Consider the following 15,786-nt stretch of genomic DNA (forward strand, 5'->3'; position numbering starts at 1 on the left):
AAGGAGGGCATAGATACCCCTGAAAATCCACTGCCAGTATCTGCTGGCTGTTCATGCACTCATGCGCTAAAATGCTTGCTACTTGTCGGGTATCCCATTCCGCCAAAACCTAGACCGCCTCCCCTCGCCTTGCGTAACCTTTCCGCGCCTCTATATGTCCTTCAGTGCGACGGACCCGCCTCCGGAGCCTGCGACATATCCACGTCGCCATCGGCATCTTCGACTGGTTGAATCCCGAAAGTCGCCCCGATCTTCTTCTCCAGATCTGCATCGGCCTGGTCACCATATACAGCACGTACCAGGCCTGCTGCCCCATCGATGCCAACCTCCTCGAGCCCGCGCGGGCCGACGAGCCACGTGATGTCCTCGCTGCCATCCTGGGCCTGCGTTGCCGCGTTCTTCTGCACCTTTCGCACAACATAGCCCTGTGCCTGCATGCGCTTCAACACGTCTTCTGTCCTCTCTAATGCGACGTTGGCCTCGGCGTTGAGGCGATTGAGGTACCGCCGTAGCTTCTGTTCGGACAGCTCGCCACCACTAGCGAGGATGATGGTTATAATCATAGTGTAGAAACCCATGTACGATGCTTCAGCTTCAATGCTCGGTGCTTTCGAGGGGGCAATTATAGTCGGGGCGCGGTAGCGGGTAGGGAGTGTCGTGGAAAGGACGAAGACGCCGGAGCTTGTTTTTGCTTGGGAGCCTGACTTTAATGCTGTGTAGCGTTAGCTACTATTGTCACGTACTTCCAGCTCTGCTCTGGACTTACCTTGGCGCTTCTCTGCCATTGTAAACTTTTCCCTGACTGCGAGTTCCTGCAGCTCCATGCCCCAGACGGTACGGAGCTGCTGCTGTGCCAGATCGAAAACTTTCCTGAAGGCTCTACCCTGATCCCCAAGAACTGGCAACACGTCAGCTGCGGCTAGACTTTGTGGACTGCAACTTATAGCCTCTTACCTCGCTCTTTGATTCCGTCTCGACGAATTGGCGTCCGAGAAAACTCGCAAGCCAGAGCGTAGCGTACAAGTTTCTTCGCAAGCTGATCCTCTGCGCTGGCTGCCGCATCTACAGCACCGTTTTCGGATTCGTCATCTTCGTTGGATACGTCGTGACTTCGGCGTGGCCTAGAGTGTCTTACTTCCTCTTCTGAGTCTTCGTCCTCCACCTAATCTCAGTCAGCTATCACAAGCTGATAAGTATTCGACGGAAGTGGGTTGTACCTGTCTTCGTCTTCTTTGTGAGGGAGGCATCTGAGATTTCTTTGACAAGTAGGACGGCAGAGCAACGTTAATTCCTTGATGCTGAAAGCACGGAATCAGGCAATGAAGAGGCTAAAGCTGTGCTGGCGTCTTCATTCCCACGGCTCAAGTGACGTACGATTCGAATTGACGCGACGCGATTCTGGGCGGGGCACTTTACTTCGCGCCAGCACTCTTTCAAATTCTTTATCTTATCTCTTATCTAATCAGTACCTACCTGTCGCAAAATTTAGGGAGCTTTAGAGTAACAAGCTTGTTCGTCGCAGTCGCCTTTGATTGAGAACTTCAGCATTGTTCAGCGTTTTCTTTCCTCCCAAATGATTTCTCGGGCAGTGTATGCTCGAAGCGTGTGTCTGCGATGTCAATTGCGACTCCTCGACCGACCGAGAGCTCATAGCTCACTTCGAACCCCCCCTTTCCGAACCGCCTTCCTTCAACGACGGTTATACAGCGCCGACTCTCCTTGGGATCGACTTGAGGCAGAATCAAAGGACAAGATAGATGCCTTGAGTAGCAGAGATAGCCCTCAAAGCGATGCTTCGGTCGGGAGAGATGAGCTGTCCCAGGCGCAACCTACCACTCCCCCACAGCCTGCAGCCCTAGAGCAGGATGGTCCTTCGAGTGGAACGGAGCCCGCGGCGGCTTCCGCAGCTGGCAAACCCACGAAGCGAGACGGCCCCCTCGTTACCCGATACTATACCGGCGTGGATCCCAAGGATCGTCGTGAGCGCCGGCGCGTAGGAAACCGCAGCGTATACTTGCAGTCCGAGCAGCTAGATGTCAACATGCTGGGAGAGAAGGCCCGGACGATCGTTATGCGCGAGATGGGCGGAAACTACAAGAATATCAGGAAACTGCCTGTTGAAGAGCTTCTGCCTCAGGAGTTTGACATCAAAGCATCACTTGATGCAGAAGAAAAGGACTTGACGATGGAGGAGGCCCTGGCCAACGTTGATGATATCCGTCCCACTGACCCCATCGTTTCGCAAAGTGAATTCGACGGGTTGCTGGAGGTGCTCCTTAATGGATTCACGGTTGCTCAGCTCAGAGCATATCTCGCGCGCGAAAATGCAAAGACTCGGACAACGCCTGTGGAGGAAAAGGTTTCGCAGTACGGTTGGGTTCAAGACGAGATCCCCTGGACCCCCTTCCTAAAGCCGGAGATCGCCGGCTCTCCCAAGGAGAGACTTGCCTTAACCCTCATGATTGAAGCTTGGCGTTTAAGCATCAGGGAAATGGTTGATGGCACCGGCTTCTATAGCGCCAAGATCAGGGAAAGGATTCTTGCACTCTTAGCGAGTAAGTAAATCAGTCAACTATCTCGATGTTGTCTAACATGTGACAGGGGACCACAAGAGACTCGATACTATCAGAGAGGCTTATCTCGATGAGGGCGAGAGCATTGAGCTCACCAATACACGAGTGATGATCACAGCCACCAAGGCCAAGACAGAGACCATTCTGAAGAAGCTGGACGAAGCTGCTCAGCTTGTCACTACCAAGCAAGTCAGGGCCACTTGGCTTTCCAACTGCGACGCTCGCTCTAATTTATTGCATCATCTTGGTCATCTTACCAACACAGTTATCACATATAGCACTAAGACACAAACCGTAAGGAGAGCCTTTTCCCGTAGCAGTAACGGCAATATCTAACGGCAAAATAGCTTCGCATTTCATGGTTCAGAGACGAAACAGCGGAGGAAAACGACGTCGGCGAACAGTTAGAAAACGTTGTTCAACGTCTTTTATATACCGCATTTCATCCCAGAGACACTTCTGTCTCTCTCAAGTACGATCCGAAGGACAACACCGGCACACTTGTCTCCGAGATCCGCGGACAGGAAAAGCTATCATGGAAGAACCGACTCACACAATGGTCTCGCTATGTGATACCAGTCGGTCGCATTTCTCCAGAAGAATCAGCATTCCCTCTCCAGGCTAGCGATGCTCTGTCTCGTCCTCTTCAACGTCCCGTCCAGGATTTCGACACGCGTTGGAGCAAGAAATACACCACCACCGTCGCCTCCTTTGGCCATATCCTTCACAAGAATCAAGACTCTTTCAGCCTGGCTGCGGCGGCCAAGGCCAACAATCACATCTTCTCACCGACTTCTCCTCATCCCGCAGGTCTTACTGCCTTGTCTGAGGCGCTTGCTACAATCCCAACGCAACCCATCCAGACGACTCTCGTCCTCGGCTTCCATCCGCATCCTTCTTTGCAAGAGATAGAAGACCTGCCGCGTCATCTCGAACTTCGCCTTGTCGTTCCGGAGGAGCTTCCCGAGGGTCCTCTGACGTGGGACGATTGTAAAAAAGACCTGTTCGCGGTCCTCGACCAGAGCTTCACCGACGTCGCATACCCCTCCGAGCCCGTTGACCTGCGGCTGTCTCAGTCGTTACTCTCGGTCATGTCACCTGCTGCGCTCGACGCCTCTCCTTTCCGTGAGTATACCGAAAATGCCAAGTTGGACCTTGTAGCGGGCCGTCTCCGCCCGCCGTCTGAGATTGAGCTCTCCGAACTTCCCTCTGCGATGGGTGATGGCATCGTTGGCGGGACGGCCACGTACGTCTTCTCTGGCCTCGAGATGCGTCGGACTCTGGATGCCAAGTACAAGGGCCACAAGCTTCACTACACGAGTGTCGAGGCGGGTCTGCACGGCGGTCGGCGGTCGGAGCTGGTTCTTGAAGCACGGACAAAGGAGACTGATCTGTCGGACAAGTCAAAGAATGCAGTCGCTGACCATTACCTTTCTGTGGTACACGACCTCGTGACGGGAAGGGTCATGAAATGGGTTGGAGAGAGAGATATCGCGCGAGAGTTCGAAGATGTCAATGTTGGAGACGTTGAGGCAGAGCAAGCTCAGAAGGAGACGGAGTATGGTATCGCCGAGGAGCAGTCGAGCACGGTAAAAGCGTCTGTCGATTCCGGCGCCATCGAAAAGGGTGAGAGTGAAGCAACCGAACCCAAGGAGCAGGAAGCAGGCACTGTCTTTACGGAGGAAGGGGAGGTTCAGACCCAACAAAAGGATGGCATGTAAGACTACGTAGCAAAATTCTGTACACTAAGTGTAAATGTATAGCAATTGTAATATATCTCCTTAGAAGAGACGATTGAGCTTTTTCATGTTGACGTGAATGATCAAATGAGACTTGAAGTGGGACAGAAGTGACATGATCGCGAAGCAGCCCCAGATACCTTTAACGATGAAGAGCGGTGTCAGTTTAGTGAAAGGCATTCTCCCGAGGAATGGGACCATGAAGAGCCCCCACTCCAGTATGAGGTACCTTGTCAAACATCAAAACAGGCTACCCGCAAAGCACACGGAGACCACAACCTCAACTCCAAAACTGAGTCTGCTGTCAACAGCAGTAACAGTGACACCAAAACGTACTTAGAACAGATAATCTAGTTAGCTGTCGAATGGACGATCCTCATAGCAAGTCACTATCACATCGGAGAGCAAGAGGCACAAATCATGTAACTTGGGAATCACTTCTAGGACTCTATTTTTGTGCTACTGAGCACGTATCATGAGAAGTTTTTTTGACGTAGAATCATCCGGTCCATCCTTCCTCTCGATATTCGTGCTACCCAGCCATATTCATATGTCCTCATGCCACGCAAAGGGAATTCGTAAAGCCGTAGAAGTGAGTGCCCATAGCCGTGAAGCCATGGGCGTACTCAGAACCCAACCCTGGTGAGTTAAGTCGCTTATTTCTTGGCGGCCTTGGCAGCGGACTTGGTGACCTATTGATGAACATGTTAGATGATGTCTCAAAGAGAGGGGCAAGTGAGGAATGGGACATACCTTGCCGGAGGTGGCAGCGGACTTGTCAACGGACTTGATGACACCGACAGCGACGGTCTGACGCATGTCACGGACGGCGAAACGTCCCAGAGGGGGGTAGTCGGTGAAAGCCTCAACACACATGGGCTTGGAGGGAACCATCTTGACGATGGCAGCGTCACCAGACTTGATGAACTTGGGGTTGTTCTCAACAGACTTTCCGGTACGGCGGTCAATCTTCTCGAGGATCTCGGAGAACTTGCAGGCGATGTGGGCAGTGTGGCAGTCGAGGACGGGGGCGTAGCCAGCACCGACCTGACCGGGGTGGTTAAGGACGATGACCTGGGCGTTGAAGGAAGCAGCGCCGGCAGGGGGGTCGTTCTTGGAGTCACCGGCGACGTTGCCACGGCGAATGTCCTTGACGGAAACGTTCTTCACGTTGAAACCAACGTTGTCACCGGGAAGACCCTCAGTGAGCTGCTCGTGGTGCATCTCGACGGACTTGACTTCAGTGGTGACGTTGGAGGGAGCGAAGGTAACGACCATACCGGGCTTGAGGACACCAGTCTCGATACGGCCGACGGGCACAGTGCCGATACCACCGATCTTGTAGACATCCTGGAGGGGAAGACGGAGGGGCTTGTCTGTCGGGCGCTTGGGCTGGTCGATGGAGTCGATGGCCTCAAGGAGGGTCTTGCCGGTGGACTTGCCGGCCTTGGTCTCCTTCTCCCAACCCTTGTACCAAGGAGCGTTGGTGGTGGGGGCAAGCATGTTGTCGCCGTGGAAACCGGAGATGGGGACGAAGGCAACAGTCTTGGGGTTGTAGCCGACCTTCTTGATGAAGTTGGAGGTCTCCTTGATGATCTCCTCGTAACGGGCCTCAGACCACTTGGTGGTGTCCATCTTGTTGATGGCAACAATGAGTTGCTTGACACCGAGGGTGTAGGCGAGCAGGGCGTGCTCACGAGTCTGGCCATCCTTGGAGATACCAGCCTCGAACTCACCAGTGCCGGCAGCAATGATGAGAATGGCGCAGTCGGCCTGGGAAGTACCAGTGATCATGTTCTTGATGAAGTCACGGTGACCGGGGGCGTCTGAGATGAGTTAGTATATGAAGGACATGGAACCCCGCTTAATGAAAATTCGGCAAGTGCCAAATCTCCGATGAGCGAAAATGGGTGAGATGAGCTTACCAATGACGGTGACATAGTACTTGGGAGTCTCGAACTTCCAGAGGGCAATGTCGATGGTGATACCACGCTCACGCTCGGCCTTGAGCTTGTCAAGAACCCACGCGTACTTGAAGGAACCCTTGCCTGTGTGTATTGTTAGTCGAGTTCTTCGATGGCAATGATGATGGGTATTTCTAACCGAGCTCGGCAGCCTCCTTCTCGAACTTCTCGATGGTACGCTTGTCGATACCACCGCACTGGTAGATCAAGTGACCCTATTGAAAGTCTGTCAGTCAAGGATCTCAATGCCTTCATACGAGTAAGGATACTTACAGTGGTGGTCGACTTGCCGGAATCGACGTGGCCGATAACGACGACGTTGATGTGAGCCTTCTCTTCCTTACCCATTTTGGCGGTTCTGGATCGAGTTGTGTGGTTTGAGAGGTAAAAGCTGATAAGACTTGTTAGATACTGTCATCGCCGTGATGAAGCTGATGGGGGAATTATCAAGACTTACTGCACAGATGATTCGCAGAAAGAATCGGTATGTAGCAGACAAAGATCGAAAGAGGAGAGCGAGCAGACGGATGGGCGATGGAGAGGGTTTTATTTGCGTGGGCTGTTGTGTGGAAGAGTGAGATGGTGGGATGGGTGGGTGGATGGAGGGGTCGAGGTAAGAAGAGGGGCTTGAAAAGTTTTTGGCAGGGGCTAGCGTGGGGCCGGCCGCTCTTTCCAGGTGAATGTCCACCATGCCCTAGGTTTTGTGCGCCAGATTTTTTATTATTGCCTTGTTCGATCATGATTGGTTGACTCGCTAGCAGATGCGTGGTCTCATGAAGTATCTCGTGGGTTGCGTTCAGTCTCCGCTTGGGTGTGGCAACCACCATGCACCCGCCCTCCACAGACAGCCCCTCATCGCACCGAATTGCACAGAAAGAGCGGTATGGCCTTTGCAGAGATGCTTTGGAGGTTCTTGGGCTCTTCCTGGGTTCAGTTTTTTGTTGCCGCCTCTCTATTTTGAAATCAAAATCAACCGAAGCTGGCTATCAACTGCACCGGTGCGATGACAAGGCGGGTGTCACACCTGATGTCGCAGAACGATGCCTTTGGAGGGGCAGGAATGGAGGGGTACTCATCGGCTTGTGTTCGCGGGGCAACACCATGCATGGTCGCAAACGGGCAGACATCCCGCCTCCGTGGCCTCACCTCCCCACCAGACGAGCTCTGGGCCTTCTACTGCAGATCCGTGATGTCAACTCTCGACTCGAGGGAAATGGACAGCACGCTCATCGCGATCAATTTTCCATGGACCCTAGCTAGCCGCCTTCTGCTTGTGGGAAGGGACAGGCTCCTGCTTTGTTGGCCACCTCAGATGCGTCTCATCCTAATGCCGCCCATTCACCCTGTCTAGCCGTTTGGTCCCTCCCACAGCTTCGCAAATTCTTTTTCTCTTCTCCTACCCCCCTGAAAAATAGGTACTTCGGGACTACTTGTAAGGCGATAAGGCTCCCACAGCTCTCACTTTGCCCCTCCACCCCTCCTTCAGACACATCCCTGTCAGTCACCAAGGTCGCCGCACAGCCCAACCTGGAACCCATTGCTTTGTGGTTTGAGCCCAACCCTCGTTCGGCATGAGTCACGTAGGAATCTGGCTCTCTGGCATGGCTACAGCCAGAGATACTGCATAGTAGTATGCGATGATGCCGTGGTTCAGCCCACATTGGCCCAAGGTTACCCCGTTGAGCCTGTCCTTGTTTCTCTCCGAGTCTCTGGCGTATCCCAGGAGCCACCCTTCTGTTGGATGAAGACCGCCTGAGGAGGAGAAAAATTGAACCTAGGCGCCTGTGGCAGGCCGGCGAAAGAGTCAAAAATCCAATACGCTCAGCAGCACATTTGTGCACGCATTAAGTCCGATAAGTGTGGCTGAAGGGGAATCTAGGCGGTGCGGGGTCGGAAGAGAAAAAAAATCTGATCTCGCGACGACCAGGGTGGCAAACATAGATCCATGGTGACGTGCAGTCTAAGCGCCAGCGCCGCCAACAAGGGCAATTGTCTTCTTGGAGAGGTAGCATCGCGGCAACGTGCAGATTCGCCATGGCATCTTGCGTCTCAAAAAGACATCCTCAATCTGAGCGACGGCAGACGCGACACTAGTCGATAGGATGAGGGTCATGCCTGTTTACATGCGCCGAGCTTATGGCTGAGCACAAAGGCAAAACGAGGGGTGGTTTGCCCCTCCAATCCGAAGAGATGCGATAAGGCTGCGTGCGACAGCCTGAGACACGAGCTTGTATCACGTGATGTATCTCGCTCAGCCTTCTTATTGTTGACCCTTCAGCCATCCAAGCTCACGTGTATTCCGCTTTGTCGTCGTTGTTCGTCGTCGTTGTTTGACAGAGTACTCAATTTTCGGTCTCTCAAAGGTCTTGCGATGACGTCGGACGACTACGAATACAGAACCCCACCAAATTCGCTAAGGGGCATTCACGTGATAAATATTTATTTTTGCTGGTCAGTATCCACTCTTGTGTTGGCGGGCCACCGCCTCCGTCGTCAACCTTAAATTAGGTACGTACTGTTTCCGGTACAGAGAATGAGCCGGCGGGCCACCACAATGTTCGTGAGCGGCTTCTGCAAATCAACTAGAGCGCCACATGCTACGGAGTGACCCCTCTGTTACTCCTCTATTGAATGTCTACGTCTAAATCTTTCAACCCATAAGGCCATAGGACAGTCGACCGTATATATCAATACAAGATTCTTAGGATGCGGTGCCCGGTCGTAACAGCACGGCACGCAATTGCCCTCCAGGGTCAGGACGGCTTCGACAAGTGTGCTCAAAAACAAACAGCGACGACTGTCCTGGGTGACATTCATCTTCCAGACTCGTCCCGCCCCACCGTCTGTGCTTTGCAATCTGAGAACCAGTTAGAGTTGCGGAAACTGTCAACTTACCAAGAGCATCGTTGAGGACGGACTTGGAAGAAGTGAAGAGTTAACGTCTTTTCTGGGTCCACTTTCTGCAAGGAGGGTCCGCGTATGGAGAGAAGTCAATTGCCTCAATTGGCATAGGACGGGGCGAATCTTGGCGCTTCGAGGAACATTTTTGAGCTAGGAACAATAGTATTTCCAATTATAGCTTCGTCATGTTAGATCGTCCCCGTGAAGATACGTGAAGCAGACAGTCTTCGGTTTTTGTTGTTTCTTGGTACAATGATAGAGCCGACTACTGCTTAGGGCGCAGATGGACAAGAGGAAACAAATGCAGGGCAGGCTTCGAGGAAAGAAGAGACCGTAAGGGAGCATGTGCTGGGAGACAGACGTAGACAAGATATGAAGAATGAGGAAAGGGAAAATAGGTAAAGTTGACGAGTGATACGTGTAGGTAGGAAATGTCGACCCTCCCTCTTATATGACATCGGCTCTTGAAATTCCATCGTCAGTTGATGGTATGCTTCCAAATGCCTACTCCAACCCTCTGTACCCCTTCCTCTTTCTCACACCTACGGTCACACAGCGACAGCCTACCTTTTCTCTCGGTCTCTGCTCGTAATAGTTCCCAACTCGCAATGTTATTTACTCTGATTGCCAAGAGCTCCCAATTTGCCGTCCAGATTACCAAGCAGGTGACACAGCGACACTCCTGCTCAGTTAACCCTAAGTATCACTTGTCGATTTAAACTACCTCTGCAACTTTGAAATATCACCCAAGTAGTGTGGGAAATGCAGATCCAGGCCGCCATCTATGGTACTTGAGCACAACAAACCATCCATACAGAGACAGAGATGATCCTGAAGTGCAGTTTGCTAAGAATAACTCGAGGAGATTTAAACCTGGTGGTTTTCAGACTGGACTTCTTCGGACTGACGTCAAAGGTGGTCCTGTTCACGGTTCCCATGCCACAGGCAACCTCGAAACTAGATCGAGAGAAGCATTATGGTCAATTCAAGAAGGAAATCACTGTCTCGTATCAACGTCAAGAATATCCCAAGTCGATGATAGTTCTTCAGACACAGTAGTGGCCGTGCGTGACAAAATCACGATGGGCCTGGTAGTGGACACGGATGTGTTTTCGGCGAGCTGTTGAGCGAGATGATAGACTGTTATTGTCCGCAAAGTCATCCTCTTGATAAATTTGTATGTGGATTGAACGAAAAAATGGCCCCCGTTTGTCAAGATACTGTGCATCAGGCTGCTGGTCGGCGTTTTGGGTCTGCAGTTTGGAAATAAAAATGGCATAAGTGAATAGGTCTGACTAGCTTGAGGATGATATAGAGCTCGTCTGACACAGTCAAGTTCGATAATTGCAATGTAGCAAACTAGGTGACGTGGAAGGAGTCTTCAATCGGCGCCTGCTTCATCTTTTCTTGAGGGCAAGACCAAAATGCAGCTTCCTACTCAACATCACCTTCCATACCAGCCATTGTTCTTCTATCAATCTTGCAGCATATCCTAAGTTGTTTCCAAATCGGAGTGAGGAACTCTCCTTTTTCAATCGACCGAAGAGCCAGGATGTCTTTTTCAAAACACATCAACGTTAAGGTGATAACGTTCAACGATTCCAACCACAGCTTCTCTTTCGACTTTCCATATTCGGCGTATTCACAGGCTCACTAGACCAGTTCTCAGGAGAACTCCATTGGTAGCGACCTTTCGCATGTTGATTCCAGCAGACATTCACAAAATCATCACGCCGGCAGTAAAATGGGATACTGGAATACTGCCAAAGCAGAAATAAAAAGGCCCTACCTACACAGGCGTCCGGAAGGCGACGGCTGTATTATTCCTATAGGCACCCATGTATTGCTCCATCTGAGTCAAGCACCCTTTCGGAAGCGTGGTGACGACAGGGAATGGGCGACCATTACTCCCCTCGTCGTCGAATCGTACTATACGAGGGGCGGCTGGCGCGTGCTACGTGTTCCCATGTTCAAGGGCGATGGTTCCACTATCATAATTCCTGCTTCCTACCTTCGTATCGAGGTCCGCGTCATCAGAGACTTCGTGCCCGGTGTCCCTGAGTACGATGAAGTTGCCGTCAGTGGCGCCTCTGCGAACCGCGGCGTGAGCATCTTCAAAAAAGGGGATATCGCCATATTGGATGAGTTCACGATGTATCCACCTCCCGTTATCCAGGTCCGCTGCCGAAGACGTACGCTTGAAGGGTTCGAGATATTCCAGGGAATTTACCCCATTCATCGCTCCTTCGTTCAATTTGGTACTCCACCAGATCCACAACCAAAGTTCAACTCGAAGCTATAAATGCGTTCTAGTTGAAGTGCGTTCTTCATGCCGGCAATAGTCCACTCAATGCACAAAGGTCATTGTGACTTCGACTTCTAGTAAGACGTGCTTCCAATCCAACAAATTTCAAAGGCTGACAAAGGCGCCGCTACCAAGCCGTGGAAAGGAAACCCATGAACTGGACGGGGCATTGTCGACGACATGGGGTTTGTTCAATTTTTGAACCGACTACCCCCCGGTCGTTGTTTTCTATGACACAACTCGCGCGTTGGCAGATGAACACCTTTCCTGTAGGGGACTATAATATTCTCCTCTAGATATAACGAGGCACCGGGAAACGTAGTGCTTCCATGACGCCCCTGAAAAAATGGCCAAAGATGCAATCGTCTGCATGTTCGGAGAATCCAAACCATTCCAAGTTGACAGTCCATCTGGGTTCCTTCGAAGTGGGATTATAGTTATCAGACTTTGTTTCGGGGTTTGCTGGGTATGAAAAGCTTTCCAAATACCCCAGACACGTCAAGAAGGGGACTCTGAAGATGGGCTTGACCTAAGGCATTCCCAAGGTTGTCGTCACCAGACACGGTAAATCAAATATGCACTTGAGTTTTGTTACCGTTTCATATGAACATTCAATACACCGAGACTTCGTTCAGTACAGTGGTGACATGAAGGATTCCGTCTATTTCAAGCATCAATATGGCGGCTGTTCGGGAAACAGGAATCTTGGTCTCAATGATCGACTACCGAATCACTTCGGCGTTAGGAAGCCTTTCCATACTGTCGACCATGAAATAACTTGAAATTTGATACCAGGACGTGAGGCTTGGGCAAAACCTTGTTGTGGTGCTCGAGAGGCAACATTCGGCGGCTCAACGCTACAATGGATAATCGTGGTTCTGCAGAAGCATCAGGCAATAATGAACTCAGATATTGATGGATTCAGATAAATCTGCTTCCTAAATTGGCACAAGTAGTGTTAGGATGGCTTGTTGTCTTTGTTCTGCCGCTTCCGTCATTGCGCCGCCCCTCACACCCATCAACTTTGCGTCCACATCGTGTGGCCTCATTTCCCATACATAAGTAGCTGTGCTGCCTTGAAGATGTCTTGGTAGTCCCACTCAAATCGCACTTGCTTATAAATCCGATGGTCGAATCGATTCCGTAACATCACTAAGCATTTCATTGAAGTCTGAGTCTACGGTTACTATTAGCAGTTAAGGCCAGCTCACCTATGCAAGCAAAGCACTGTCAACTGAACACGCCTAGGTCAACGGAGGGAAGCGAAACTTGACGAGGAAAGCCAAAAAGGAAACCATGGTGGTCCGTCTATAACGCGTACAGAGATTGTAGGGAGTATCAACGCGGAGAATACAACATGCCGCCCAAGCCTGAACGCCAAATCATCAAATCCAATCCTCAACTGGGAGTTATTCCGAACCCTCCTTCTCCTCTGATTCATCATCCCCTTTGGATCCGCTAATCTTATCCCAGACCTTGCCAAACTTATCCGTAAGCCAGTCCCAGAACCCCTTCATGGCTTCTTTGCCCTTCTGTATCGCGTCCTCATCGGCGCCTTGGCTCACTTCATCATCATCGGTCTGGTTGCCATCTGTTGCTGCCTTTGTTGACGAGGGCTGAGGAACGGGGTCCACTTGGATGGACTTATCCGTAGTTGTTGACTGAGCTACCGGTGATGTTGTCGAAGCGGCCATCTCAGAAGTGGTAGTCGTGTACGGAGGAACCGGGTCCTCGGGCTCCGCTGGTGTGTCCTCGAGCTTGTGAGTGCCGATAGGCGAAAGAGGCAGACGCAGAGTTCCGTTGTTTGGCTCAGGAATAAGACCGACAGAATCGCAGAGAATATTGTACACGTTGATGTTTTCTACTCATGTTAGTCTGACTTCACTGGGTGAGGAAGTGGGGTCTACTCACGGAAGACATCGATTTGGCTGTTTGGGGGATGAGGGAAAGCTGGTCCGCGTGCAATAAAGATGGCTCGCATGAGAGGGTGCTCATGATCATATCCGTGTAAGCCGCGAGGGTGGTAAACCGAGCCGTCCTTCAACGCCTTCGCCACGTCCATTTCATCCTTCGTGACAATGGCCCAGCCAGCCTTGGGGACGATCCAAAGCGGCGCGATGCGCTTATTGTTGGAAAAGTGGTACCGCTCGGGCATGTTCACATCTCGGAGGTAGACGTCGAAGTTGGGGTTCGTCTTGGCCTTCTCAACCAGACCATCATAGAGCCCCTGGAGGTCATCAGGATTCTTCGGGCGGAGTCCGTACAGAGGCCAGCCGTCAGTGTGCGCGATCTTGGAGGTATCGACGAGATCTTCGAGCTGCATCAGCCGTGTCGTATCCGTCGTGGCCATGCCGTGGTCAGACACAACGATGACGTTGACAATGCCAGTAAGGTTGCGCTGCTCGAGTCCAAGGAAGAGCTTGTCCATCATGGTATCGGTGGTCTCGATGGTGACGCGAATCTCCGTGCTGTTGGGGCCGTATCTGTGGCCATCTGCGTCGACGTTGGGCACGTACGCCGCAATGAGCTGAGGCCGCATGTCCTCGACCTTGGCAGTCTTGTCTTCCATGCCAGGCTTGTCGAGGAACTCCAAAATCCTGCTAACCTTGTTGTCAAGCGGCTCCTTACCGTTGAACTTGTCCATGAAGGTTGGCTCAACACCAAGGATGTGCGCCTCACTACCAGGCCACATGTGAATTGCGGACCGGATGCCCTGCCTCTCCGCCGTCACCCAAAAGGGCTCGCCCTTCCACCACTTCGGATCCAGACTACGGCTCGGGTCGGTATAATAGAACTCAGCCTGCATATCGGGGTCCCAGAACGTATTTCCCACGACTCCGTGGCTCTCAGGGTGTAGCCCCGTCGCTAGAGTGTAGTGGTTCGGAAACGTGACGGACGGGAAGGCAGGGAGCATGTACTTTGGTGACACACCCTCATTAACAAATGCGCTTAATCTCGGCGTGATACCCCGCTGCAAGAAGTCGGCACGGAAACCATCGAGACTGATGATAATGGTCGTCGGCGCAAAAAGCGCCGTGCCATTACTGACGAGCTCCACCTTGTGCGCCGGCTTTCTCCCCAGAGACAGCTTCCACGCCACCAAGACAAGTATCGCGAAGCCGGTGGCAATCAAGCTGTGAACTAGCAACCACCGTCGCCAAGAACGTCGCTTATCCGTCTTCGCGTTGGCCACCATTTTCAGCCGCTGCCGGTCGATCTCGTCGCTGTCGTCCCGTTCGCTGCTCTCGCCGGTCGAGCTGCCCTCCTTCATGCCTCCTTCTTCCATCTCATACATTAGTTCACCGTCCTCGCCGTGGGTAGCCTTCTCCAGTAGGCGCTCTTTCTTTTGTTTCCTCCTAGTGCGGCGCTGTTGGCGCTTTTCTTTCTCGTTGAGAAGATCTTCGGACGAGCCGTTGCTGGAACCGGGACGTTGGCCATCTGCCCCGCGGCCGAACAGCTTCAGGGGATTCGGCACAGCGAGGCCAGACCCTCGGCGCTGTAATTCCTGCCTCTTGCGCGTCTCCGCGACAAGCGTCTCGACCTCCTCCTCCTCCATGAACACCAGACTATCGGCAGCGCGCAGCTCGCGGCTGTTACGCGCGCGCAATTGCAGCTGGTCATCGTCGCTGTCGCTGTCCTGGTCGCTCCGGCTGTGTAGGGATGAGGCGTCGTCATCGTAGGTGTCGGGGGCGAGGAGGCTTCCATTGTCGCGGTCCGTTCGGGACCTCGTGCTGAGGCGACGCATCGGCATGGTGGACAGGTGCCGTATGCAAGAATCGATCGTCCTAGTTCATGAACCCGATACTTATGCAACGTATTCTTTTTGATGAGTCTGAGAACGAGCCGAGATTCGTCCCTTAATTTACGGATCCAAAAGCGACACTGGAACTGGCCCCCCTGTTGTGGATCACCTTGATGGCGCCTTATCAGCGGCGATATGGTCACGTGGATCTCCACCCCCGTGTTCAGGGTCCAAGACTTGGCCTGTCACTGGCCCGTTAGTTGAGAACGGGACCGAGCACGGAGTGGCCCCGTTCCGCATGGTCCACTTTCGTACATGCTAAAATGAGCTTTGTTCCGCCGACTCCCTTTCAGCAACTTGCTGGGACAGCTCTAGCAATCTTCTCTCCGTCCGGCACGTAATATCCTCCATTCGGGTTATCCATAAGTCCAGTATAAGCCCAGAGCTTTATCTTTGCTAAAATAAGCACCTGCGATTCGCGTACCTATCTTTATTGCTAGCGCGAGACCCACCTTGTCTCCCATCTTAAACTTTGTCGCGTTTGTTTAGCACCAATACCCAA

The 15,786-nt window shown here is 52.2% G+C and overlaps 5 protein-coding genes across 5 annotated transcripts; 2 read left to right on the forward strand and 3 right to left on the reverse strand.

Moving 5' to 3' along the window:
* Positions 1–161: 161 nt before the first annotated feature.
* ColSpa_02582 (uncharacterized protein) lies at positions 162–1,062 on the reverse strand (the record flags this gene model as incomplete). Its single annotated transcript, XM_049268794.1, has 3 exons — positions 162–712; positions 767–884; positions 955–1,062. The coding sequence occupies 3 exons, from the start codon at positions 1,060–1,062 to the stop codon at positions 162–164; spliced, it is 777 nt and encodes a 258-aa protein (XP_049124751.1).
* A 979-nt stretch (positions 1,063–2,041) lies between these two features.
* ColSpa_02583 (uncharacterized protein) lies at positions 2,042–4,294 on the forward strand (the record flags this gene model as incomplete). The annotated part of the gene is made up of 3 exons (XM_049268795.1): positions 2,042–2,555; positions 2,602–2,867; positions 2,921–4,294. The coding sequence occupies 3 exons, from the start codon at positions 2,042–2,044 to the stop codon at positions 4,292–4,294; spliced, it is 2,154 nt and encodes a 717-aa protein (XP_049124752.1).
* Positions 4,295–4,968: 674 nt separating this feature from the next.
* On the reverse strand, positions 4,969–6,624 carry ColSpa_02584 (translation elongation factor EF-1 alpha; the record flags this gene model as incomplete). Its single annotated transcript, XM_049268796.1, has 5 exons — positions 4,969–5,004; positions 5,066–6,138; positions 6,238–6,360; positions 6,416–6,491; positions 6,550–6,624. 5 exons carry the CDS (start codon positions 6,622–6,624, stop codon positions 4,969–4,971), a joined length of 1,383 nt encoding a protein of 460 aa, XP_049124753.1.
* A 4,519-nt stretch (positions 6,625–11,143) lies between these two features.
* On the forward strand, positions 11,144–11,479 carry ColSpa_02585 (uncharacterized protein; the record flags this gene model as incomplete). Its single annotated transcript, XM_049268797.1, has 1 exon — positions 11,144–11,479. The coding sequence occupies one exon, from the start codon at positions 11,144–11,146 to the stop codon at positions 11,477–11,479; it is 336 nt and encodes a 111-aa protein (XP_049124754.1).
* A 1,412-nt stretch (positions 11,480–12,891) lies between these two features.
* On the reverse strand, positions 12,892–15,233 carry ColSpa_02586 (putative quercetin 2,3-dioxygenase; the record flags this gene model as incomplete). Its single annotated transcript, XM_049268798.1, has 2 exons — positions 12,892–13,343; positions 13,394–15,233. 2 exons carry the CDS (start codon positions 15,231–15,233, stop codon positions 12,892–12,894), a joined length of 2,292 nt encoding a protein of 763 aa, XP_049124755.1.
* Positions 15,234–15,786: the final 553 nt, after the last annotated feature.

Source organism: Colletotrichum spaethianum, assembly GCF_022836535.1.
Source record: "Colletotrichum spaethianum MAFF 239500 DNA, contig05, whole genome shotgun sequence".
Lineage (NCBI taxonomy): Eukaryota > Fungi > Ascomycota > Sordariomycetes > Glomerellales > Glomerellaceae > Colletotrichum > Colletotrichum spaethianum.